At 34.8% G+C, this 25,955-nt stretch overlaps 5 protein-coding genes across 6 annotated transcripts; 2 read left to right on the forward strand and 3 right to left on the reverse strand.

Moving 5' to 3' along the window:
• Window positions 1-1,220: 1,220 nt before the first annotated feature.
• On the reverse strand, window positions 1,221-4,989 carry LOC110666410 (putative HVA22-like protein g). The gene is made up of 7 exons (XM_021826899.2): window positions 4,609-4,989; window positions 3,253-3,293; window positions 3,062-3,160; window positions 2,918-2,974; window positions 2,766-2,829; window positions 2,467-2,676; window positions 1,221-1,947 (listed from the first exon to the last, which is right to left on the reverse strand). Exons 2-7 carry the CDS (start codon window positions 3,282-3,284, stop codon window positions 1,516-1,518), a joined length of 894 nt encoding a protein of 297 aa, XP_021682591.2. The 5' UTR covers window positions 3,285-3,293; window positions 4,609-4,989; the 3' UTR covers window positions 1,221-1,515.
• Window positions 4,990-7,164: 2,175 nt separating this feature from the next.
• On the forward strand, window positions 7,165-10,175 carry LOC110666395 (protein SPA, chloroplastic). Of its 2 annotated transcripts, none has more exons than XM_021826889.2 (5): window positions 7,165-7,456; window positions 7,581-7,664; window positions 7,762-7,813; window positions 8,377-8,533; window positions 9,970-10,175. In XM_021826889.2, the coding sequence occupies exons 1-5, from the start codon at window positions 7,289-7,291 to the stop codon at window positions 9,974-9,976; spliced, it is 468 nt and encodes a 155-aa protein (XP_021682581.2). In that variant the 5' UTR covers window positions 7,165-7,288; the 3' UTR covers window positions 9,977-10,175. The 2 variants fall into 2 exon arrangements, with proteins under 2 accessions (XP_021682581.2, XP_021682575.2); XM_021826883.2 differs by lacking the exon at window positions 9,970-10,175 and adding an exon at window positions 8,923-9,205 and having other exon boundaries at window positions 7,169-7,456.
• Window positions 10,176-10,324: 149 nt separating this feature from the next.
• Window positions 10,325-13,205, reverse strand: LOC110666390 (L10-interacting MYB domain-containing protein). Its single transcript, XM_021826871.2, has 3 exons — window positions 12,972-13,205; window positions 11,270-11,596; window positions 10,325-11,165 (listed from the first exon to the last, which is right to left on the reverse strand). Exons 2-3 carry the CDS (start codon window positions 11,594-11,596, stop codon window positions 10,578-10,580), a joined length of 915 nt encoding a protein of 304 aa, XP_021682563.2. The 5' UTR covers window positions 12,972-13,205; the 3' UTR covers window positions 10,325-10,577.
• Window positions 13,206-13,391: 186 nt separating this feature from the next.
• LOC110666381 (endoglucanase 10) lies at window positions 13,392-17,829 on the forward strand. Its single transcript, XM_021826859.2, has 6 exons — window positions 13,392-14,111; window positions 14,208-14,491; window positions 14,781-15,218; window positions 16,262-16,400; window positions 17,029-17,195; window positions 17,307-17,829. The coding sequence occupies exons 1-6, from the start codon at window positions 13,901-13,903 to the stop codon at window positions 17,637-17,639; spliced, it is 1,572 nt and encodes a 523-aa protein (XP_021682551.1). The 5' UTR covers window positions 13,392-13,900; the 3' UTR covers window positions 17,640-17,829.
• A 1,463-nt stretch (window positions 17,830-19,292) lies between these two features.
• On the reverse strand, window positions 19,293-21,299 carry LOC110666370 (cytokinin riboside 5'-monophosphate phosphoribohydrolase LOG1). Its single transcript, XM_021826848.2, has 7 exons — window positions 20,945-21,299; window positions 20,547-20,644; window positions 20,405-20,435; window positions 20,214-20,313; window positions 20,050-20,120; window positions 19,799-19,942; window positions 19,293-19,671 (listed from the first exon to the last, which is right to left on the reverse strand). The coding sequence occupies exons 1-7, from the start codon at window positions 21,062-21,064 to the stop codon at window positions 19,576-19,578; spliced, it is 660 nt and encodes a 219-aa protein (XP_021682540.1). The 5' UTR covers window positions 21,065-21,299; the 3' UTR covers window positions 19,293-19,575.
• Window positions 21,300-25,955: the final 4,656 nt, after the last annotated feature.

The following is a 25,955-nucleotide window of genomic DNA, read 5'->3' on the forward strand; positions in this document are numbered from 1 at the left end:
CCGAATTAAATAAAAATAACTGAAATTTTTATAATATAAAATCGAATCGAACTGATTGAATTTTAAAATCGAACTGATTGAATCAAATTAATTCGGTTTGATTTTTTAATATGAACTGAAATCTGCTCACCCGTAGGTCCAGTTTTGAGTCGAAATCACAAGTTTTGATCTCTGAAATTGAGGTCTGAAATTGGATTGTATGATACTTCAATTTTAATTTCGATTCAATCTAAAAAATGTCTATTTAAACCAAATTGGACCCATCCGTTTCAAAAAAATAGAGAAAATATTTTAATTTTTATTCAAATTTGTGGATATATCAGGCTCATTGGATCTATAAGAATGGCTATAATGTTGCGAAACTTGAAACTTTTCCAATGCGAGGAATCTAATATATTGTTATAATTTAAAGTGCTGCTGAATCTTTTTCTCACTAAAGCAACATGCTATTCACGCCCATTGTACTCACGAAAATTATTACTTTTAAAATTTTTTAATCCTTTATTAATATTTTTTAAATATTTTAAAAAATTAAATTAACATTTAATCTAATTAATATTTATCTCGAGGTTAAATATTAATCTCAATTTTTAACCTAAAAGCAAATGCATTTTTTTAATTATTCACATTCTCTTTTTAATTCTGACTTGGCATAGATAATTTAAAAATTTTCAACTAACCAATAACTATTAACAGTCTAATGACCGAAATCATATTACTTAGAAAATTTAGGTTAAAATCCCCATTCTACTAATCTCCTACCTTAAAAAAAGGCACATACCCATTCCCCTAGTTTCCAACTAAAAAACATATACCAACTAATGATATATTTTAACTTCACATCAATTCACAATCGAAATTCGTTGAAAAGAACTATATAATAACCAACGCAAATCGAAGTAACTTAATTACCATTTTATGCAAGGTCAGAATATTTTCACCTAACACCACTTTGATGTGGAAGTTAATACTACTTAATAGGAATACTCACTAACCTAACCTAATTTTTATAGGAATTTATTGGCCACAAGCAAAGGCTAGCATTTAAGACCTTGCTCATCAGTTTTGGCGCAACGGTATAATTATTTTAATAACAAAGGGAAGCTGAAAATCAGTACCATTTTTTTTTTAAATGAAATTTAATTCACTCGTTAAACCGAGTATCTTTGAATCACCAAATCCACCAAATCCAATTTATATAGTTTGTATGCGAACACAAGTGGCCCCGAAAGCACCGTTCCATCTTTATGTTTTTCAATTGATCCTTTTCAACAACTTAGAACTGTATCTTCACTTTTATCATTTCTAAAGTAGCATCAATTGTCTCCTATCAAACCCACACCCTTCATCTGCCAATTCATTTTCAAAAAATAAAGCAACAAATGGAATGAGAAAATGGAAGGCGACAAATTTACATAAACGACAACAACAATGATCCAAGAACCATTCACCACCCACCTACTGACTCACTGCTAGTTCTGTAATCTAAAATTGGGAAAGGTCTGAAACGAGTCTTTAAGTTTTTGGTCCAGAACGGCTTTTCCTCAATCTGGCACGTGTAACCCTAAAGGCTTCTTCCATACTACTCTCTTTTGTGGGAGGGTTTGCATTTTCATTTGTTGATGAAGGCGCTGCTTCAACTTGCATTGCTTCTGCCTTGGTCTGGCTGGAAGTTTCAGATGTAGTAGCATTTGCTTTTTGAGCATTGGAAGAGGAAGGAGCTTTCTGCGCATTTGAGACTATTGCAGGAGTTGCTTTTTGCACTTCTGAAGGACCCACCTCTTCTGCCACCTCCATTTGGTGTTGACTCGAAGATGCGCTAGAAGTGGGGGATGGGGGTTCTTCAGTCTCTGGTTGTGCTGCAGCTGGTTGCCGGTTGGAAGTAGTAGAAGGTTGACGATTTGGAGCAGTAGCAGGTTGGTGAGGCCTAGCACCTTGCTGTTGTGGCTGTAATTTCAATAGTCAGAAAAAGCGAATATGGTAGCATCACAAACAATTTCACATGGTAGAATCACGTGAATTGCACATTCACACCCACCAGTACAGGTTACACAGGATTTATTAGTATTTGAATTCATTGTAAAAAAAAAAAAAAAATTCAATTTCATATATTCCAGTAGTAGAATAAGACATGCAAGGAATAATTTCTCAATTGATACAGAGGCTCACAGTTAAACTTCAAAGATCATGCTATGAAATATAAGAATTCAATTTTATGATGCATATGAGAGAGATATGCCTTGGACAACAACAACAACATCTTATAGATTAACAGGAACCAATTGAATCTCCAAGAATAATGTGATACGCAATAGTGAAGAAAACCATTAAATTTCAGCTTAAGAGAGCATGTGATGATGAAAAGAAGTTCAGGCAGGTCCACTTTGCACCGCCAAGGTGCTTTTCTAATTATACCTGCGGGAAGATAATAACAAAACGATAATGGTACTATTATTATCACATTACCTGAGCAGGGCGAGGCCTAGGAGTTGACTGTGCAGCAATATACTGTAAAATCTCAAAAACTCTCGTCTGACCATAGCTTGCAGCCCTTTGCCAGTATAAAAACGCCATATCTCCAGCTCTAGTTCTTAGTTCCAACAAGTTGCGATCAATTTCATCCTCATGCTTTGCAACATATGGTCTGAAGAAGGAATCATACACATAGGTAGTTCCCTGAAAAAGTGAAAGAACAGGGTCAATTGCAATGAAGATCAGTTAACTACATAACATTCAGACTCATTAGCTCCTGAATAAATACATACCTTAGTCTTAGGGTACCACAAGTATATGAAAAATGCCAGCTTAGCTTCACTATACATTGGAACCCTTCAAGAAAGCAATAAAGGAAAACAGAATCAATTTATGAAATTCTCTTACAAGCGTTGCATCAGCATTCAAGACTAAGATTCACTACCATGAAATAAAAGCATCTCCAATTCTCTCACAAACTGTCAACACAGCCACCAAAATCCTGCAATCCAAATAATATAAAAAGTGAGCATAGCACCAAAAGTTATTTGCACACTTTGAGAGGAAAAAATGACAACATGCAACTCACCAGTACTGGCACCAAAACCGAAGATGCTCAATTTCAGGCTTATTCTTTTCAACAGTCTTATAGCACTCATAAGCAGGATAAGCATAGCCAAAAACCATCCTGCCAAAATGTTAATATGAATTTAGTTTGGGCAAACAACTTAAATCCTATAAATTCAAATGAGAGGGAGAATTGGGTCATTGTTAACATACACAAGTCCTCTTGTGAGAAATGATCCAATCATTTTGTATACCTACAAAAATGATTATGACGTTAATAACCACCAAGACTTGCAAAATCATCCAGCTTAAACCAGGATAATCACACCGCTAGACCAAGGGCACAGCAGATGAGTGAATTGTAAAATGCAGTAAAAGTACTCAAGAAGATTGTTTACCTTACACCAACATATGCCTTGTTAAAACTAAATGTTCATATATAATTATTACATTTTCAAAGCTAAAGAAAACTAAATACAAAATATTCATTGATAAGCCTTTCTTAGGAATAAATCATTTGCAATAAAAAAAGTCAATTGAATTCTCACACAATCATGCTTTATTTTTTTTAAATAATTTTTTTAAATTAAAAACAATTGAATTCTTTCCTTACAAACATGAAAATTGACCCAAAAAAAAAATCAATTGAATTGAATTTATGTAAAACCCTATTCCCAAACTTAATAAATGGCATAGAAAATATTAGATATAATTTTAACTCTTACATGCCCATCATAGGCTCTGAAATCTCAAGCTGCTGGGAATGGGTCAACACATATCGGTCTTCAAAAAAAAAAAAAAAATTAATAGAAAGACCTCATTCATCTTACCTATATGGCTTACTTGAGTGAAGTTCGCCTTTTCTTTTGTCATTTAATAACAACAACAACAATCAATGCATCTCATTTAATCATGTGTTTTCAGATTTTCAAAACCAAAACATCACATAAACAAGATTGAGGATCGAATTATCGTTTCCTCCATTCTCTCAACAACCAACCACACCATGAATTTATAGACGGTACAGGTTCGACTTTAGATTTGGAGAGACCAACTATGGGAGGAGAGAGAGAGAGAGAGAGAGAGAGAGAGAGAGAGAGAGAGAGAGATCAGCTAGAAAATCACATTGATTCAGATTCATCATCCCAAATGACATTTATCATACAAATAGACAAGTAAAAGCTCCTCCTCAAAAATTCATAGGAAGATTTCATGAAACGACAATTCAAACCGTTAAAGCGTTTCTGATTCCAAAAACTAGGGCAAAACGATTCCCACAAATGACACAAATGACACCAAATAATCTAGCAAAAATACAACACACTTAAAGCTATACTCGAGCATTTATCGCATTTAATCAAACACAAATGACACCAAATAATCAAAGTATCACATAAAAACCATAAGAATTAGGTTAAAAAAACGAATATAGAACTAGATATTCTCAAATAGAAAATAAGAACGCCATTAACTATCAAATGGCTGAGAAAATATTAAACACAGGCCAAAAATCAAATCAATTTCACTTCTAAAAAGATAAACAGAGAACAACAAAGGACACATTAGTACCTCTTGATGATATTATTGTCACTGTCCCGAGTTGATATGGAGAAAACAGGAAAACAAAAACAGTATTAACAAATGAGAGTTAATCCAGGGCACTGAACAGGGGGAGAAAAGGTCCAGAGATCCAGAAACAGCCAACGATTCGCGAAGATCTCCGGCGTACGGTTAAATCGGCGTCGCCGATATGGCTCGGCGAACCGTTAAGTTGTCTGCGGCTAGAGAGAGACTGAGCCTAAACAAAGGGAGAGTGAAGTGATAGCAGCAGTCTTTCGTGTCCTTTTTTAAATTTCTCTTTTCTGTCGCTCTTTCGCTTCGGATTTGTGCTAAACCTTGTTTTGAGTTCCGTAATTTAGAGAGAGAAAGGAGAGCTGCTTTTGTGTACCAGACTGGACGAGGATATTGTACATATTATGGATTTAATCACCCTTGATCTGTAACTGACGGTTCACGTGTTCTTGAATGTTATTACTATCGACAAGCGTAAAGTATGGAAGCTGTAGAAGATTGCTTCTTTTATAAGATTCAAACTTTTTCACCATGTTTACTAAATGTAAAACAAATTTAAAGATTTAAAAAAAAAAATTCACCCGTTGTGTTCACATTATTATTAAGAAATTTGAAAAAATATTATTTTAAATGTCCATTAAAAATAATTTAAATTATTTAATTATTTTCAAATTTTTTATAATTAAAATACACTAAAATTAAATTTAAATTAAAAAAATTTGTTTTATCAGCTTCAACAAAAGAGCCATATTCTGATTTTGTTAAATCGCATTGGGTGACTTATGACTATTAATACCGTTAGCGAAGCACAGCAAAAATGGGTAAAGCCGATTAGAGAGAAAAGTATGTAATCGTTATGGATAAGGAGCAAAACAATAGAATATCTAACCCCGTAGAAGTGGATAAAATTACAGGGAGGGGTGGTATCTGAAAATAACGTTATTCTCCCCAAATAGTTTAAAAATAGCGTTGAACACCGTAGAATTATTATGTTCAATCCTTGTCATACCTTTTTTAGCTTTTATTTTACTTTCACTTTCAATATCACACATGAAAAAAATTAAAGAGCATGAAGTAGAAGGGAATACCCTTGCTTTACCTAAACATGTATAATTTTTTTTTTACACTTTTTAATTTTTTATATTAGAAGTAGAGGAGATCTTCTTCTTTATAATGTTGCAGCCCTGCACAGTGGATGTGTGAGGAGAAGAGAGATTTTACAAAATTAAATTAATTAATATGTAAAACAATTTATATTAATTCTAATTGTGTTAACGGCAAGCAAATAGAATGGGCCAGAGCATTATTGAATAAAAAAAGGCATGGCAGCCGAAAAGCTTAAAGATGATAAGAGGAAAGGGAAAACCAAGAGGGAAAAAAGAGGTAGTCATGTGGGAGTGGGGAGGCTTCGAAAGCCTTGGATTCTATGTTTATCGAAGGAGTACTGGTCCTTTACCACAACATATCCATTTTTACTGGACAAGAGTCCTATGCCATAAGACCCAATCCAACATCTTCCTCATTCTTTCATGTGCCTATAATTATATTAGTTTGTTGCTGCGTCGCTCTCACTCCTCATCCTTTTATCCCTCTCTCTCTTTCTCAACCCCCACTAGAGGAGAAGAAAATCAGGGAACATATCCATGGAGTTATGATATGAGTTTAATTAACCTAATGAGGTTTGATGAACGTGGATCCAACATCCTTTAGTTTTGTAATGTGTTGGTCATAATTATATACTGATTTCAACGCTACACTCAATTTAATAACTTGAAATGATGAAGTGGACCTCTTTGGGCTGTTGGGTAATCGCGAGCTTGTTTATGCAAACAATTAGTATCTTCTGGCGTGTTGGAAGCTTCCTTTTCCATTTTATGGGAAACGCCTAAAATAGCACAAATTATTGCATCGCCATTCAAGTAGAGTGATAAAACGGGTTGGGTAAGTTTGGGTTATTTAAGGTTCTAAATTATTATTATTATTTTTTCAGATAAATTTCGATTAAACCATTTTACATTATATGTTGATTTGGGTTTGGGTTGTGTATTGAATCATTATATATATATATATATAAATTGTGTTATATGTAAGAATTTTAAATTCGTATGATCAACTTTAAATTTTATTATTTTTAAATTAAAAAATAGCTATATTATATTAATTTCAAGTCGAAATACATAATTTTGATTGAATTTAATAATAATTTAGCTTATTTCAAGTTGAAATAAATTTCAATTTTAATTTAAAACTAAATTAATTGATTTCAATTTAAAATTAATTTTAATCAACCTAATTTCGACTGATTTTCGATTCCAGATCCGCCCTGACCGGGTCTAACTGTAATTCTAAACGGCCAGGGAAACTTGCATGACTAGAATAATAATGCTGTCTATGTTTGGGCCCGCTCCTTCAGGCCCCGTTGGATGGGCAACCCGAATGGGGCTAAAGGTAGCCATAGACATTATGCCACGTGGACTATGTATGGGATGGACAACGTTCCCACGGGTCTGGTGGTTATCGTGAGAAGCTGCCCCACATTGCATATCCATATTCCACCGAGAGGCGCCACTCGCCAGGCCAGGCTTCCATTTTCTTGGTTGTCGGTCTCCACTACGCACTGCATTTTGGGACCTTCAGAGTTCAGACTCCAGAGCCACTCAAAAAGGGAAAAGCAGCAATGCCAGTGGCACCTTCTATTCCTCGTCTCCACTCACCGCCATTTCTATGCTGTCCTCTTAAATTTTCTACTTTTACTGCTGCTTTTGTATCCTCCAAGTCTGCCAGAAATCAACGGTCTCCACCATCTTATCCATGCATCAGAGCTGTTGATCTTGATCAAAACACGGTTCTGTCTCCATCGCCCCCGCTCCCACCTCTTTTTTTTTTTTTTTTTTAAATAATGTGTGCTTAATTCTTTTGAATTAGCTCTGTGTCTAAGAAGTGCCATTTTGGATATATAAGAAAATCAGGTAGTAGCAATATCTGTTGGACTTGTGAGCGTTGCAGTTGGGATTGGCATTCCTGTCTTCTATGAAACCCAAATTGATAATGCTGTAAGTTAGCTTCTCAATTGTCTACCAATTTTGTGTTTCTTCTAATTTTTATTAATTCCTCAAGTCTCTTGACCGTATCTATGTTTTTGTGCGGCAGGCAAAGCGAGAAAATACCCAGCCGTGCTTCCCTTGCAATGGCTCCGGTGCTCGTAAGTGACTCTTTCTTCAATTAAAGTCTAAATATTTTTTTTTAAAGATAAATTGTTATAACTTCCAGTCTCGATGGTTTGGTTTGATTTATTCAGATGGCACCAATAAATTCAATGCATTCTTACTTAGTCTGAAGCTGTTTTTGTTCAATTAAAATGATATTTTGGAATCTGCTACTATGTGGCATTCACGTCCAAATATTGTTGCCCAATATTAACCCAATAGTTTGTGAAGGATATTGCTTTGCTGTGTCAAGTCTAAATGCAATTAGTTTTAAGCTATGACTTCAAACTACTTCAGTGCATTACATGACTACCAATTCTAAAAGTTTCATTATCAGAAAATAATTATACCAATGCAAAATTCAGCTAAAACAAAAGGGGAGGATAGTTGCTGCTTACGAGGCAGCAATTCAGAATTCATATTTTGCAGTAATGAAACTCAGTGATACGATGCTGGAAGGATAACAAAAATTCTGGTCTTTGGGATATGACGTGACTGTGTTGTACATTTTGATGTCTTCAATTTCTTGCTTGCGCAATGGGTTACTTTTTTGCCGCAGAGAGATGCAGATTTTGCATGGGAATTGGCTCTGTGGCTGTAGAGCTTGGTGGCGATGAGAAAGAAGTCTCTCGATGTATCAATTGCGATGGTGTTGGCTCTTTGACATGTACAACATGTCAAGGCACTGGAATACAGCCACGGTATCTTGATCGCAGGTATGAATCTTTAAATTGTTTTTTCTTTTCCTTCTTGCAAATGAAGTATGATTGAATGAAAGTATTGCTGGTTTGTGCTTTTGTAATTCTGATTTTTGTTCTCAATTCAAAAATTGGGAAGGAGGATCAGCAAGGTTAATTATTCTTACAAATTTTAAGACTGTAAGTTGTAAGGAGAACTTTCAACTGAATGAGCATTGTACTCAAGTCTGAATATCTTAATAAATATTGGATTTTGAGAACATGAGGAAACAGATTGAGCTGGCAAGAAAGGCATTACAATTTAAATTTTTATGTGATGAGTGAATCGATATCAATTTGAGAGAGAGGCAGGGAGTTGAGATTCTAAATTGTATTACTAACATGAGCATATATTTTGCTGCGAACAGAGAATTCAAGGACGATGACTGAAGCTCTTCAGAAGCAGAAGCAATGAATTTTGGATTAAATCTAGTGGCTAATCAACTCTGTATAGGGTATTAGAATAGACCACTTTTTTTTTTTTTTTTTTCCTCAACACTTATTCCATTTTCCCATCAAGTTCTATCTCATGCTTTGTTCCAATGTAAAATTAGTGATAAAGCTTTCTTCTTACTGTTGGAGAATGTGGTTGCGTGATAAGATTGTATTTCACGTAATTGTAATCCACAATTCCCAAACGCATTCATCACAGATGCATTTTGCCCACTTTTGGTTCTTAGTGTCCGCTAAAGAGTATAAATCAATGGAGCTGGTTGGAGCTGGTTGAAGCTGCATAGGTAACCACTATAAAAATGAAAGGTCGTCTTAGGGAAGAGGGCTTTTTGGATGTGATACTGAACCTGATGTATAACAGCCTGTTCACAGATTTACAATGCATGGAATGATCACCCTATATGTCTTACCACAAAAAATGCATTTGGCTTTTTCTATGTTGTTCTAACCCTTTACATTATCTTACTAACCTCTGGTTTAGCTTTTAACCTTTGAACAACTCTTGCCTTTCTCTTCGTTGGCTATTAACTCAAATCTTCTATCAGAAGTGAGCTTTCCATCTCTCTAGCTACCAACCTTGACATGATAAAACTTTCCATTTTAAAATTGCATTCCCTTGTTCAAATAAGTTAGTACAGGACCAAGTAAAATAAAAAATCATATTCTTTGTTTAAGGATGCCGTTTTCTGCTAAATTAATAACTTTCTGGAGGGAAGTATGCTAGTAGAGTGTTTTAGGTTCCCTGGACTATGCCAGGCATAGAATGCAAGTGGGTGGCTATGTATTTTCCTTATCACTGATAGATTCCATTATTATGCTGAACATCTAATCCTTATTTCGGTGCTGCATGTTGGCATATAAGCTTCTTGGTTTAAAACCTTTTTTTTCCCTACTTTTGAAGACATGCAAATAAGAATCTTAATTAATCACAGCATATTTGCAATTAATTAATTTCCTTGCAGCATATGATGAAGAAACTATATGCGTTGGTTTTGCTCAACTGAGAAGTGAGGATCAGACGATAGTTGCTGGGACAATTGAAGCCAGTGTACCATAAAAGATGTGCTTTTTATATGGTTTCGTTCATTTTTTGTTTCTGGTACAGTGACTCTAGGAACGACCAGGTGATCAAATTTTGTCGGATTTGTAACATTCGATTAATGTCTTTACTCTTCCAAAGGTTGCTTGGACTCGATTAGAAAATCTACGAGAGAATGTAGGCCTTTCCTATTCTGACTTGAAAAAACCGAGGGTCTAATTGCCTTGTTAGTTGTTCTAGTTTGGATTCTTGATAAATTTCGGTTATACCCAGATGGGTCTCGGAAAAGAGCCACAGAATATGCAGCGTCTCATCTTTTGATGTTATCAGGATTGGAATCACTTTCACAATAAACAACTTTTATTGCCTAAACACACCTAGTTTCTGGTGTTGCGAAACCTGATGAATCATAAAACCCAGATGTAAAAGACCATGTTTGCTAAAACTCAGTTGAAGTAACTAAAGATGATGTTTACACCTCCGGGGTTTAGAAGGCCAAAAACTGCCCTTAACCTGCAAGATAATGGTGGATTAACCATACTTCCCTTGCAACCAAGCCAACCTTATCTGATCACTTTTCAAAGAGAGAAAGGTCTCCCGCAAGTTAGGCTCCTCAAACAGGTCCAAAGCGGCAAAGTACAGCTGTTGATCAATGTCTCCTATCTCATCCAGAACTTTAATACAATTAGTTATGGTAAATTTTTTATGGTTTTGCAATGGTGCAGCTGCAGCCTTTCTCCACCTTGAAGCAGCCACCATCTCCAACAAGGCTTCTGCCATAGCTTCATTTATTTCTTGATCCTTCTTATTCTGCTCTGAAGAAGGCTGTGTCTCACAAGCCCGTTTCCTTTTCCTCTCTGATATATTCCTAACTATCCTATCTGCTGTTAAAGAGTTCCCTTGCACTGGCCTTGATGAAGATGGATTTTCAGGATGAGAGGATCCACCAACTGGATTTGAACTTAAGCCCGTAACATCATTTCTAAAAGATTTTCCCAACCCTTCAAAGTGACTTGATTGGGCATACTTCCCATCAGCTGATGTATCTGTGAATATTGTGCATAACTGCTCATATATGGGACAGTCCTTGACTTTAATTGCCTCAGGCCTTGATTGTGACTGTAAGTGCAGACTATCAGAATACATAATATGAAGGTCAAGAACGACCAAATATAAGTTTCAGCAGAAAAGAGGGGAAAAAAAAAAAGAAAAGAAAAACAAACCCCAACGTCATCACACAGATCAAATCCAATGCAGCAAGAATCCTCCATTGCAAAGTCATTTTGAACAATAGCCGACTTTAAATTATAGAAGCGGGTCCGCAGTACGTCTAGGTGTTTTCTCAATTGATTATTATTGAAATTTAGATCTGTCTGCTTATTGAACTCATCACGTATGTGATTCCAAGTTTTCTTATCAAAAACATTGTTTGGTCTATTTCCAAGTTGAATATGTTTCACCACCAAGTCTGCAAATATCTTATCAAGGGATGCTGTCCATCTTGTTCTTGATCGTTCTTGCTTGTGTTGATTACCAGTTTCACTATCCATCTACAACAGACAATTTTTAATCATATGATACTATCAGCAATATCATTTAAAACTTTTCTGCTAATAAGAAAAGAGTTTAGATGCCAGGATAATAATATAACTAATGAATGAATATTCAGCGATGCTTCTATCAGGATGATGGCAAAAACCTCTTTCATGACAGCAATAAGGAAAACTTCTTCATATATTAAATTCAAATTTACAAATAAAATAAGTTCATTCAAAGTTAGCACTAATTATTTATCTACACCCCGAAACAAAGGCCCCATTTGGAAACGAAGTTAGGAGGCCAAAAAAAAAAGTTTTTGGAAAACCCCATTTTAGATAGTGTTGACAAAGTTGTTTAATAGTTTTACGACTAAAACATGTCAAATTTAATTTAAATCAAAATTTAATAACCTCTAACGAACATATTCAAGGAGGTATTTTTCCCAAAAATAACTCTAGCAACAATGTCAAACAGTCTCAAAATGGCATGTTTCTGATATCTACAAACTTATATCGTAATGCATGAAAATAAACAACAAATTGCTATTTTATATTATGAAACTGTCTGAATGTAATTTCACAGTTAATTTCCATTCACTCTTCCTCAGACTATAAGCTATAAGTAACCACAAACTGGAAGTTCCAGCAAGTCTAAGTCATTCAAGATTCTTCCATAATGCACAACCAAATCTTCCCATGGAAAGTGAAAACTATAAGTTTCCAATATCACATGCACTGACTTGGCATTGCAGCAGTGATGTTGGAGCATCACCCTAATGCTGAAAATCTAGCAATTCAAATTCACAGCCCATACAAAGCTTTGCAAATATCCCTTCCGATACATGCCCACTCTACATCTTACTTGATTTCCTAAACACTATTATATATGAAAATCACAGAATACATTTACATCACAAATAGAGGTATATCATCATTTCCGACAGCATAAAGCCAAATATATATATATATATATATATATATATATATATATATATATATATATATATATATATATATATATATACTTGAGTCAATATAATCCTTATCAAGAGGAGGACATGTTGGACCATTACAGAAAAAATTCCCTCGTTTTTTCCAAAGAACCAAACAATGCCTAAAAGAAGTTGGTGACATGCTAATACTTTCAGCAACAAAATCAGGAGATATAAACCCAGCCACTCATATAATTGAAGCCCTAAAGAGAATGGCGCTTAATTGCAAACAACCTATCCTGAAAAATCTATATTAGGGCACTTCACCTCGGCAATTGACACAAAGAAATAGAAATACGAAAACGCCAAAATCTCTGCGTTTTAAGTTCTAATAGATTACCATAGCAAAGAAAAAAGAGAACATGAATCGCAACGACGAATGCACGAACATTTACCTGATCGGAGAATTGGCCAGACAATAGACGGAAAGCCAATGGAAAGAGAGGCGGTTGGCGGTCTCTCTACCTCCGATGTCCCGTCTTAAGCCATTAAGGAAAAGGAATTTGCAATGGAAATTGTTTCTGATTTGATCAAAATCTTCCGCTTGGTCAGTCAGTGCTTATCTAATTAATCAGGTAAAACTCGGAATGACAACATGTTCGCAGCGGATTGCTGCCGCTTTCAGCTTTCCAAATTGGCGCGTTTCCTACTTCCGTGTTACTATCAACGTGGGTTTTGTTGTCCTGGGCCTGAACGAGCCCATAACCATATTATTTGGACCTCAATGGACCCTCATCTCTATGGGCCTAATGTTGCAACTTGACCATCAATTTCAAGCCTGTCACTAGTTGCAGCCCTCATCTATTCATTTACCAATTGTAGTTGATTCACCTCAACCAGGTCAAACTCGGATCGGATCTCACAACTATGGTTTCCTTTCCATAATGAAACAAACGGAAAGCAGCAGTCCTCTCTCGGTTTGTTTTGACTGCGGGCAAATCTCGGCCCTTCAGCCAGGGGCATATGCGTTAGCAAACCGAAAAACGAAATCTTAAAACAAAAAGGCGATTTGGCTCAAATCCAGCTTAATTATACCTTAATTAGGATTAGTGGTGCCTAAAACAAGCATTTGCTCTGCTACATTTTTTAACACCCAGCACCAGCTTTAAGATCCACAGATTTCTTCTTTCCCTCTAAAGGAATAACTTTTTTTTTTTTTAATTATCGCATAGCTCAATGCGAGCATACATAGCGTCTCCTGAATCCTAAAATTTCCTGCTTTTCTGTATGTGGCTGTGTATATGATAGATATAAACCTTGAAGATTGTTCTTTTATACGGTTTTTGAGTGATCAGCTGGTGATATAAAGCTCGCATTGCTCGAAATGGGAGAGAAAACGAGGTCCAGGGGTTGCTTTGGGTGGTTTATTGTGGCTGTAGTTTTGGCATTGGTTGTGGTTGCCGTTGTTTACACTGTTATAAAGAAAACTCATAAATCCGATGAGGCCAGTCCTGCTCCAGGTCCGCCTGGCGCCGTCGAGAAGAAGTACGCTGATGCTCTTAAAGTCGCTATGCAATTCTTCGATGTGCAGAAGTGTACTTTCTTGAGCTCAATTTTGTGTCTTCCTTTAAATTGCTTATTCCATTCTTTTTTCAACCCTAGTTTGTTGAAATGATAATCCATTAATGCAGCTGGTAAGTTGGAGGATAACAAGATATCTTGGAGAGGGGATTCAGCTCTTCAAGATGGGAGTGAAGCGAAATTGGACCTCTCAAAAGGCATGTATGATGCCGGAGATCATATGAAGTTCGGTTTTCCAATGGCTTTTACTGCCACAGTGTTATCTTGGGCCATTCTGGAGTATGGGTATCAAATGAATGCAGTTAATCAGCTGGAACCCGCTCAAGACTCGCTCAAGTGGATCACTGACTACCTTATCAATGCTCATGCTGAGGACAATGTGCTCTATATTCAGGTAGTTATAGCCTTTGAAGAATTTTTTCTTTCCCAAAATGTTTTTCTTTTATGTTATTTTCGCAGCTCATCCTCATGATTAAATACTGAAAGAATCTATGGAGTTGTTCAAGTTCTTCCTAGATATGTCATGAATCCTTATGTGTAGTTGAAAATGAATTGGAAACCTATTATTCCACTTCAGTATACTTTTTTTGATGGATTGTAGAATCTATTTGTCATGAAGTATCAAGCCTATCAAATATTCTTATGCAATTGTTCTTTTTTTTTTTTTTACCCCTTTGGGACAGGTTGGTGATCCTAAGACAGACCATGGTTGTTGGGACAGGCCTGAGGACATGACTGAGAAGAGGCCCCTCACTCAGGTGAACATATCTTCTCCAGGAACAGATGTTGCAGCTGAAACTGCAGCAGCTATGGCTTCAGCATCGCTGGTGTTTAAGAAAAGTGACCCCACATATTCAAGCACTCTCCTTGAGCATGCAGAACAATTATTTAGTTTTGCTGATAAACATAGAGGTTCCTATAGTAAGAGCATCCCCCAAGTTCAGACTTATTACAATTCAACAGGATATGGAGATGAGCTCCTGTGGGCAGCTAGCTGGCTCTACCATGCTACAGGGGATCAATCATATCTTCAATATGTGACTGGGCAAAATGGAAAAATCTTTGCAAACTGGGGAAGTCCAACCTGGTTTAGCTGGGACAATAAGCTAGCAGGAACGCAGGTATATAAAATTTAATGTCACTATAAAAATTCTCTTTTCCCCCGCCAAGCTCTACAATTTCTGTACCTATTTACTTATACTCATTTCATATGTTTTAATACAGGCATGCCAAAATTTAAATGAATATTAGTCACATGATGTCTTGTTGCATGATTTCTGTTTGCTATTGATCCTACATTTTTTCTATGTATCTGGAGTTTAGCTTATTTTAATGTATAATTTTCCTATGTAATTCTGTTCTTGCAGTTATGGTATGTTCTGGTGAACTCTAATATCATGGAATTGCAGTTGTCTATGTCGATGCATGTTCTTTGTTATGTTGCTTGAACTTAAATATGCATATGTCAGTGCATGTTGAGGAAATTTCTTCAACTTTTTTAGCATTATATATATATATATATTATTTTTTTTTCTTCTTTCAAATACTTTTGAAACCTCTTAAGCTAAATGATGAAGAGAAATTTGCTCTCAGCAATTTCCTGTGCTATTTAACCTCTCATCAAACGATACTGAAAAAATTAACTTTGCAAACATGAGGATTGGAAATTTCAGACACACTGTAGCAGTTAAGACATAATTGATAATTTGAGTGGGAAAAGAATCATCAAATTGGCTTAAGATGTGTTCAAATAAATGTGAGCTCATTATTTTTTGTTGTTGTTCATATAGATGTGTACAGAAAGTTACCTTTGATATGATCAGACCAAATCTTCTGTCAGGCCATTATTTTTTTATATTGTTCCATAGAAGTCAGAAAGCATGACAGAAGTGTATAATCTTAGGAGGCTGACATTCTGTGTGTTGGAATTGTAGTCCCAACGATTAGCATTGGATTATCATAATAGCTTGGATCTTCCCTCTAATATGCTCATGGCATATATTGAAAATTTATTGTCTCCTCTCTTCTGAAAATACCATGTTAACAGAGTTTTCTAAATCATGATCCTCTTCCTTTTTGGAGTCTTTGGATCTTCATCATAGCCTGTTTCTTTGAAAAGTTAAATTCCACTTCTTAAGAGAAAAAGCAATCTATTTTGATGCAGGTTTTGTTGTCCAGATTAACCTTCTTTGGTGAGAAGGAATCCTCAAACTCAGGCCTTCAAATGTACAGGAAAACAGCTGAAGCTGTGATGTGTGGCCTTATACCGGATTCTCCATCTGCCACAACCAGCAGAACTGACAGTAATGTTCTTCCTGGATAATATATGACTAGGGTGCCATGCAAGTAGGATGCACCAATTAGATTTGATATTTTCCATGTCTATATTTTGACCAAGTTCCTGCACCTGTTATGGTTTGCACATACAATGTTTTTATTAAACTGTAGATCTAATCAATGCAGCCTGTGTTCATCAAGTGTTCTTAAACAATCATGCAGCTGCTTACTAAACAGTCAATTAGGCCCAAGCGTCACTTAATAAATTATTGCATTTAGTTTGCACAAATGTCTTGAGGGAATGATCCGTCCATTATAGTTGATAAAAAGAAAAGATAACTGGAGGGTGAAATGTATCAAGCAAGATGAGTGATTGGTGCCCTTATCTAGATCAATCTAGTAACTAATGCCCTTTACTCTTTTATAAGGAAATTGACCATTAGTCATATTCATATATGCACTCTTAGGCAGGCCAATGGATTTTGTTAAAAAGCTTTAGACATTAGAGATTACTTGAGATCTCACTTTACCAGATCAAAAACATGCTGAGATATTAAACTTGTTTAGCCAGTTTTTGATAGACCCTTGCATGCCCAGTTTTCTTCTCAGTTGTCAGGTCCTTTTCATGTAAAAATTATAGTTTCTTTGATCCAGGTGGACTTATATGGGTCAGTGAATGGAACGCTTTACAACATCCTGTTGCTTCTGCATTTTTAGCTACTCTTTATAGTGACTACATGCTTACATCGAAGACCACTAACCTATCATGCAATGGAGAATCATACAAGCCAGCAGATCTTCGGACGCTTGCCAAGTCCCAGGTACAGCGGTTATTGTTCACACGTATGCAGTAGGATTTCATAATTTGCTAAATTAATTTGTCTAGAATTAGTACTCCTTCCACACCTGATAACATTGTAATTTTCATCCAGGCTGATTACGTCTTGGGCAACAATCCTCTGAAAATGAGCTTTCTAGTTGGATATGGTGACAAATACCCACAATACGTGCACCATAGGGGAGCTTCAATCCCAGCTGATGCAACAACTGGCTGCAAGGATGGCTGGAAATGGCTTGATTTAGAGGAACCCAATCCCAACGTAGCTGTTGGAGCACTTGTAGGTGGGCCCTTCCTAAATGAAACATACGTTGATTCTAGGAACAACTCAATGCAAGGGGAACCAAGCACATATAACAGTGGACTAATTGTTGGGCTGCTGTCGAGCCTGATCACCACCTCTCCAGCAGTTCAATCCTTCACCTAAATCAATCTGGGTACATATACAGTGACACATTGTTTGTATTTTATGTAGTTGTTACTTGCCAGGGTTGCTATTTGATATCATATTTTGTTCCACACTGAAACCTGAGTTGCGTTCTTGTGTAAGAAGCATTCTTTTTGTTGTAATCGGTGGAATAACCCTAAATACGAATGCTCTTCCTTAGAAGTTTCAATCTCAGCTTGTTCATTATATGTGCTTTATTAGTTTGTTGTTTATAATTTGAAGCAAGATCAGCATAAACTTTTGGGAAGCACCATTCGCATTAGCTTAATGACAAACCTTTAATTTATTCTGATATCTCCATGCCACAAACTCATTTAATTATAGATATAATAACCAGAAATCATGCAATCAAAAAAAATTTTTTTACCTCTATCATTGAGGCGGTGGCCTGGTTGATCAAAACATATTTGTTCGCCTGTTTGATTCAATTATTAAATGAAGTATAAATATTAATGGAGAAAAAAAAAAAGAAAGAACGGTACAGATGATGACATAAAGAACAAGAGCGGATGCGCCGAGAGAATGGAGAGATGGGTACTGAAGCTGTTGATCGCGACCATCAAGGTTGAGAGTGGAAATTTTCAAGAGACAAATAGAATGCCAACAACAACTTCCTACATGATTCCCGTCTCAGTCCCATGCTTATCCAAAACTACAACTCACATGGGAAAGTGGTCCAGCATCATCACTATCCATTGTCAGAGTCGATTAGCGAATTGACCCGACGAGGAAAATGAGTAGACTTTACTCCACAATTCCAACACCTTTAAATCATGAGGACTAATTCTGATTGATAGTTGGGTTTGCTTTATAGCTTATCATTTGGAGTTCAATCTGAGTGATGTATATACACCAAAATGAATCGTGTGACACAATCAGAACTAATTTGATTCAATCAATCTCTGAAAGAGACTAAATAACTGAAACAATTGTTTTTAACTTTAACAACTATGAAATGGGACAAATTACTAAATGTGAATGGATTTCGGATTGAACTTTGAAAAATTTAGGATCAAAGGTATACAATTAAAATTTAATTAATAGTCTAAAACAGAAATCAACTTAAAATAAGTGAACTTATTGCCTTGTTGGATTCATCCAACCAAGCAGCTAGGAAAGGAGATAAAGATATGCCCCAAGTTTGGAGCAAATGGTATTCTCACCCTCACGTGTGGGCACTAACGAGTACATTGCCCCTAGGAGTTTTTATCCACACACTCACACTAAGGACACCAAAACCCTTTGGCCACCATAACTTTCTTCACTCCCTTTTGCACAAGAGTCATCAATTGTCTACTAGAGGCTCTTTGGCCCTTCTTAGTACGGTGAGGGACAGGTGTTATTGTACAGTCAATTATTTGATCTTGAAGTTACAGCAATCACAAAAGCTTAAGAATAGAAGGGGTATTTCTATCTAATAATAGAGAAAATTACTTAAAATTTACAATAAGATTTACGTATGATGCTAATAAAAAATTCCATAAACTCCATATATTTATTAATATTTTTTCAAGCTATTTTGTTAGGTTTAGAGGGATAAGGCAAATGTTGTTTTCAAACGCCCTTGGTGGTGCCTTTTCATGAGCATATCTCTATACATCCTTATCATCATTCTTCTTTTGAAGAAAGCAATTTATAACAACCAGACCTCAATTCAATATATATAATGGCAAATCATATATGCAAAATTACACAATTAGCAGTCACCGACAACACTAATTAACAAAATTAGATAAAATAGCAAAAATAAAAAATGAAAGCGTGATCCACAGCTGACTAAAAGAACTGTGGTGGCATTTCCCTTTTGTGGAGCTCACATGATCACATCTACATATAGCTTTTGTGTATTTTTTATTTTTAAAAGAAGATCAGCTAAGGTCATCAATATCTTCCATCACACAAATTTGACCATGTGTCAACGTGCAATATCTGACTTTATTGTGTAACCCAGTTGTTGCTCCATCTCCCAACTTAGCTTGGAGGCCACCCCAGAGTGCCTAGGTTCATATTCCTGTTCAATTCCAGTATATATATTCACTGAACTGCTGACAAAGGTCTGTGATACCATCTTATTGAAATAAAAACCGAATACCAATAGGAGAAAAAAAAAATTAAAATAAAATTAGCCAGGGAAGTACCTCAAGCTTGCACATGAGTTCATGGGCAGATTGGGCAGAAACAATAATGTGACGGGCAGATGGGGTGATGAAGCCTTCATCGACAGCCTTGTCAATGAATGATAGAAGTGAGTTGTAGTAGCCATCCACATTCAATAGCCCTACCTGATGAATCCAAAATATATAAATTCTTAATTTATATTTTTTATTTAATTAATTTTTTAAGTTTAATCTCCAAATCTCATTCAGTGAAGAATTTATCCTAGTCCTACCGGTTTATCATGGATTCCAAGCTGAGCCCAAGTTATGACCTCCAACAGTTCTTCCAAGGTTCCATAACCACCTGTCACATTTAATCTTTAATCATTGCCTTTTACTTTTACATTTTTAAATTAAATAAAAAATAATATACATTTACATATATACACACACACACCTGGTAAGGCTATAAATGCATCAGCCTGACGAGCCATTTCTGCCTTGCGTTGGTGCATGCCTGATACTGCTCTTACTTCCCCCACTGTTTCTCCTGTTATCTGATATATATAATATTGCAAACTATGAATTCAGTACTATTTCTTCATATTGTAAACTCTTTGGCATGGAAATATATTCAATTATAGTTACCTCTCTTGGCATAAGAGTCTTGGGTATCACTCTGCACAAAACAAGTAAAAAGATTAGAATAAATTATGAAGTCATGAATTCAAATTATGATCGAAGCAAAATAAAAAAGAAAGATATGTGTCTTTTTGAGATAGAGGTTTACCCCAACACGTGGCGGCCACCATCATAAACAGCTTGAGAGACCAGACCCATCAGACCAATGCTTCCTCCACCATAAACCAAGTCAATGTTCCTTTCGACCTGCAATTATTATTATTTTCTACTAAGAGACGTGTCTGAATCAAAAACTTATTTAATCCTGCTAACAGTTTCTTCTTTCTTCATTGATTGATAAACTCCGTACGTAATTACTAATTACTACTTCAATTCCAGGTAATTAGTAATTGCTATTTGCTAAGCAAAAACAGCACAACCAAGACAGAGAGAGGATGTTGCAAAACAGAGGCATGCAATGATCTCTGTCAGCTAAAAAAACACTTGAAAGAGGGAAAAGCATAATCTTTTATGGAAGAGGACGAGAAGAAAATATAAATTATATACCAGTTGGTGGCCAAGTTGAATAGCAGCAAGCTGATAGCTAGGATTCTTGCCAGGGCTGCTACCGCAGAAGACACAGACGCGTCTGAATCTTGATTTGAGGGAAGGCTGTTGATTTTCCATAAGAGGAAAGACTTGAAACCAATGTGTTTTGCTGGAATTGGGATTTTGTAGAGCGAAGAGAGGAAGAGAAGGAGAATGTTTTTGTTATGTTGGGTAGTCTTCTATCACTGGATAACGAGACCAAAAGTATGGGAATGAAAAAAAGGAGTGATTGGTCCCTTTTTTATATCAAATCACTGATGCTCATCACACTCGCTCCTCTCCACTCTTCTCCTTTCCTCCAAATCAAATTCACATTCTATTTTTATATCCTTTTCCCCCTTAATAATTCCAATGTTTAACTCCTTATTTAATCAACCATTAACTTTCATAAATTTTACCCTTAATTATGTTTATTAGAATTATACCAGCAGATTCCTATAAAATAAAGAAATGTCAATTACTGATTAGAGATTCCTTATTTTTTTTATAATTTGATGTATCTAGTAGACTTTAATTAAGATTCATAACCAACCAAGTTATCTATTGAGTTTTGACTCAATATCCTAATGGCACTCTTGCCCAAGTTATGAAGAGGGACTCCTACCTAAATTAGGAAGACGCGCTTTTGTATTTGCAATATATACTTAATTTAAGATTATTCTAATTACTTAAAAATTAATAAAAAGTAATTAAATAAAAGAATTTGATGAGTGATTTAATTAATGGTCCATAAGAGTTGGACCTACTAGATGACGATGATTGTATTATATAACAGCTGTAACGGTGGTTGAGATCGTCCAAGGGAAGGGTGGTCGAGAGACATAGACTAGACTGAGCTTTTCTTTAACTTCATTTCGTATTTCATGGTCTCTTTTTTCTTTTCTTCATTATTTGCCATAATCTCTTTATTAATGCAAAGTGAAAAATAATAATAAATAATCCCCACTTGATTAGCTGCTGCTCTGGAAATCATTTCCCTAAGCCTGTGCGACAGAAAACAAATTAAATCAAGTGGCAGCTTTATAATAATAATAATAATCTGAGCAATTAATAGATGAAATTTTTAAGAGAAGGAAGGAGGAAGATTTCTGGGTATATCATCCTTCCACGAACCCACAATAGGCTAGCTAATACACTAGTTGCCAGATAGAGAATAGAGGAGAAATGCGCGGAAGATTCTCTCCCAAGATGGGTGACTTAGATTGATACCTAGCATTTGGATTTATTTTATAATAATTATGTACTTGTGATGATAATCATGCTTTTATATATATATATATAGGCAATTTGAGTCCAGCACTCAAGGGTCCACGGCTCTACCCATCAAGAGGCCTAAAAGGTTTATAGGTCAATCGTTAGCCCACCTCTACCAGAATAGAGTAGAGATTTTGATAGCTGAACTATTTATTAATACTATTGATTTTTATTTGTAAAGAATCTATAATAACCTCCACAAGTTGTGATCCAAACCTTAAATGAAATTTCACTTTAAATTGAATACCCTCCAACCCACCAAAAAAATCCTTGAACCACCTTCCTTATCCTGTTCATTATAGTGCAGGTGATGGACCCATAAAAATAATTTCACTTTTTGCTTAGTTCAGGTGGTACCAGGATAGAAGGGATAGGTACATAATCTATATTACTCATTTCTTATACCCAACAAAAAAAAAATATCCTTATACCAACCAGAAATGTATAGCTGAGAAATTTTTACGTTGTATATATATTAATATATATATATAATAGCCGACAATGCATCAATCTTTCCTTGTGTGAAAATTGAAGGCAATTAAGACAGCATGAATCATGGAACGTGTCTTCAGTGTTGTAGAATAGACAATCGTTGTTAATTAAACAAGATTATTAATTTCTACCTTTTACTAGATGTATGTGCAGCTTTTTATTTAAATATTTTTGCATACTTGGACCAACGAAGTTACCCTTCTAGATTTATGATCATCATCCTTCTGCAGGGGCCACAACCCTTTTGTCTTGAACGTCATATTTCTCAATGGGAAGCTGTTTTGCATAAATTTATCCTTATTTTGCCAGAAAATTCAAGCAGAATAAGATGAAAACAAGCTGAGAACAAGTTACCGGTTTTCATTCTCTCCCGATAGTTACAGGTAAAGGTTTTCATTCAAGCTTTAAAAAAAATCAACCCCAATTTCTTGAATATGAATTTTTGTTTCTCAAACACTTGGCCCAACCCTTGTGTGGCTTAAAGCCATGCACATAACCCTGACATCACCTAGCTACCTGTCTCTACACAGGCAACATGTTAAACCTTTCTTTTTGACCAGCAATCTTTTATTCTAATTAATTGATTATATTATATGGGTTCCTTATGGGGTTTGATATCTGCAAAAGGGGGTTGATCTTTTGGAAGGTGGGAGAAGAAAAAACCTAACCCTCCTCTAATTAAACAATTTTGTCCTTCACTCCACAGTACTCTCTAATTATTAATTAAGTTTTATGGGTTGGCAATGGCAACTCAGATCTCTCTACAAAACCTGTATAAAAATAATTACACAAATTTGTCAATCACCGAAATTTATGACCACGTAAAGGGCCACCACGGCGCATGGCTCTTTTATTTATTTTATTAAATAAGGCAATGGGTTAGGGTGGAATCTTCTACCTATTTAGGCCCTAAGTTGAATTCGTAAGACCTATTATAAATTAAGTCTCGCCTTCCACGTGTGAGAGGTTGCTGTCATCCACACTCTCGGCATGGTTATAGACTATTTATTTTTAATCAATTGTCACGATAACTTGCTACGCCAGATGAAATTAATTCATGATCTCTATGCATTTTATCGAACCATCTAAACAATTTCTGATCGAGCCATGGAAACCTCATGAGGAAGAGTGGCAAGCCATTATGGGGGGCTTGCCATTACAGGGGTCAAACATGGCTCGAGTCCTTGGGCTCATGACACCCGATGACCATGACTGATCATTTCGATTTTTAGAGGCATGCTATATCAATCATTAGTAATTATTTTTTAAAGAAAATCTGTAGATGATACAATCAATAATTATCAGCATATTATTAATATGTTAAGAATAAAGGTGTCAAGTGGAAGTTAGGATAACCACACACTTGTCATTGACTAATTAATAATTTTTCCACCTTCTTCGTACAACTAAAAGGAGACACGTCATGGATGACTTCATTTTCATCATTTCAAAATAAGTAATTTTAATTTCATTTTGATTTTAATTTATAATAAAGTTATTTCAATTGAATAATATTATTAAATACTATAATTATATTCATGCATGTCAATATTCAAATGAATTGAATCTCACTCGTAAATAATGCCAAAAATAAAATAAATAGCGCTTTTCACAAGAAATTTTAGAAAAATATGCTGCATATAAATGATATTAAATTAATAAAATTATTGCAGATTTTAAGTTGGAGCTGTGGACCATCCGACCAATCTAAGCTGTGACTGCGCTACTTGCACACGTGCGGTTGATTACGTCCAACTGAATTCTTAAAATCAGCTGCCCTTTTGCAGTAATTATTTTCTATTATATATATATATATATATATATATATATATATTATAAATTATTATAATTTGCCTCTATTTATGGGACTTGTGCAGCCTATACCCATCTAAATCTCCACAAAAATCGCAGCTTAGCGCTATGTTTGGATATGTTACGATGGAGGAAGAAAAATAATGGAAGAAAAATATATATATTTTTTGTTTAAAATAGGAGAAAAATGGTAAGAGAAGGAAAATAAAATTTATTTTTTCATATTTGAGAAGAGATGTAAAGGAAAAGAAAAGAAAATAATATTTTTTTAAATTATTATTTTACTTTTAATTTTATAAATTATTTAAAAAATTAAAATAAAAAAGTAAAAAAATATATATAATTTTATTAATTGAAGTATACATTTTTTCTTTATTTACTTTATTTTCTCTTCAATTTAAAGAAAAAATAATAAAAATAAAATAATCTTTAATTTTCTTCCTTCCTTTATTTTTTCTTCATTTTCAAACAATAAAAAATAAAAATCTCAGTTTATTTTTCTTTATTTATTTTTTTCCACTCCGTTTCCCCAAACAAAGTGTAAATCCCAGCCTATACTTATTCTAAAACGGAACCTCAATCTCGTTAAAAACCATATGTAATTTATCCCAGATATTAACGCGTATTCCCATAGCAGGTTAGAAAAGTAAATTACTTTTATTTTTTAAAAATATTTTTTGCAACACAATTTTTTTTTACCATAAGTTTTTTTTAAGGTAATTTTTTAAATCTTATTTTGAATTTTTTTTAATATTAATTTTTTTTTGGCTAATGGTGGTTTTTTTATAGTTCACAATGAGTTTTTTTTACAATTAATTTTTTTAGCATAAATTTCAAATTGACACTTCCCGTTATTTGTAATGTTCAATTAAACTCAATTTAAATTACATAATGATTTTGTACCCTTTTTAATTCAGTTTAAAACTAATATTTGCAATTAATTTTTTAGCTGCAACCTATGCTAAATTCTGCTGATTAATTCACAGACAGAAATCATTTCTGCAAAAGTATGTCATGTCCTCTCTTCAGATTTGTATCCATTAAAAATGAAAATGAGCAACCATTTTTATCATTTCAATTCAGTAATTATAATATTTGACTCAATTTCATCTTTTAGATTTATTTTAATTTATTTAAAAATATATTTTTAAAAATTAATACACTCAACCGAAAGAATGCTAGGATCATCCAAAAGAGTGTCAACGTCCATTAATAAAAGCCTTCCACCTTTCAGATACATGAGCTTAAACGCAAGCACTCATCCCGCACAAGTGGTGCCACCACCGTCCCATTTTGATTTCTCAATTTTAACATTAAATTTCAATCAGATTAAATTTTATTTAAATTTAATAATTAATTTTTTTTAAAGAATAAATTCAATTTTGACCAAAATCAAATTGAACCAAACCCA

Source organism: Hevea brasiliensis, chromosome 12, assembly GCF_030052815.1.
Source record: "Hevea brasiliensis isolate MT/VB/25A 57/8 chromosome 12, ASM3005281v1, whole genome shotgun sequence".
NCBI classification, from domain to species: Eukaryota; Viridiplantae; Streptophyta; class Magnoliopsida; order Malpighiales; family Euphorbiaceae; genus Hevea; species Hevea brasiliensis.

Bases quoted from the DNA above. Each gene is read 5' to 3' on its own strand.
- LOC110666395 (XM_021826883.2), top strand. From the start codon at position 7,289: ATGCCAGTGGCACCTTCTATTCCTCGTCTCCACTCACCGCCATTTCTA. The intron at 7,665-7,761 runs GTAAGTTAGCTT...TTTGTGCGGCAG, and splicing joins AAACCCAAATTGATAATGCT to GCAAAGCGAGAAAATACCCA. The intron at 7,814-8,376 runs GTAAGTGACTCT...TTTTTGCCGCAG, and splicing joins TTGCAATGGCTCCGGTGCTC to AGAGATGCAGATTTTGCATG.
- LOC110666390 (XM_021826871.2), bottom strand. From the start codon at position 11,596: ATGGATAGTGAAACTGGTAATCAACACAAGCAAGAACGATCAAGAACA. The intron at 11,166-11,269 runs GTTTGTTTTTCT...CTGCACTTACAG, and splicing joins ATCTGTGTGATGACGTTGGG to TCACAATCAAGGCCTGAGGC.
- LOC110666381 (XM_021826859.2), top strand. From the start codon at position 13,901: ATGGGAGAGAAAACGAGGTCCAGGGGTTGCTTTGGGTGGTTTATTGTG. The intron at 14,112-14,207 runs GTACTTTCTTGA...CCATTAATGCAG, and splicing joins ATTCTTCGATGTGCAGAAGT to CTGGTAAGTTGGAGGATAAC. The intron at 17,196-17,306 runs GTACAGCGGTTA...ATTTTCATCCAG, and splicing joins GGACGCTTGCCAAGTCCCAG to GCTGATTACGTCTTGGGCAA.
- LOC110666370 (XM_021826848.2), bottom strand. From the start codon at position 21,064: ATGGAAAATCAACAGCCTTCCCTCAAATCAAGATTCAGACGCGTCTGT. The intron at 20,121-20,213 runs GTGTGTGTGTGT...TAAATGTGACAG, and splicing joins TGCATTTATAGCCTTACCAG to GTGGTTATGGAACCTTGGAA. The intron at 19,672-19,798 runs GTACTTCCCTGG...GGAATTGAACAG, and splicing joins AACTCATGTGCAAGCTTGAG to GAATATGAACCTAGGCACTC.
- LOC110666410 (XM_021826899.2), bottom strand. From the start codon at position 3,284: ATGATTGGATCATTTCTCACAAGAGGACTTGT. The intron at 2,975-3,061 runs GTGAGTTGCATG...TTTGGATTGCAG, and splicing joins CGGTTTTGGTGCCAGTACTG to GATTTTGGTGGCTGTGTTGA. The intron at 1,948-2,466 runs GTAATGTGATAA...TTGAAATTACAG, and splicing joins CTAGGCCTCGCCCTGCTCAG to CCACAACAGCAAGGTGCTAG.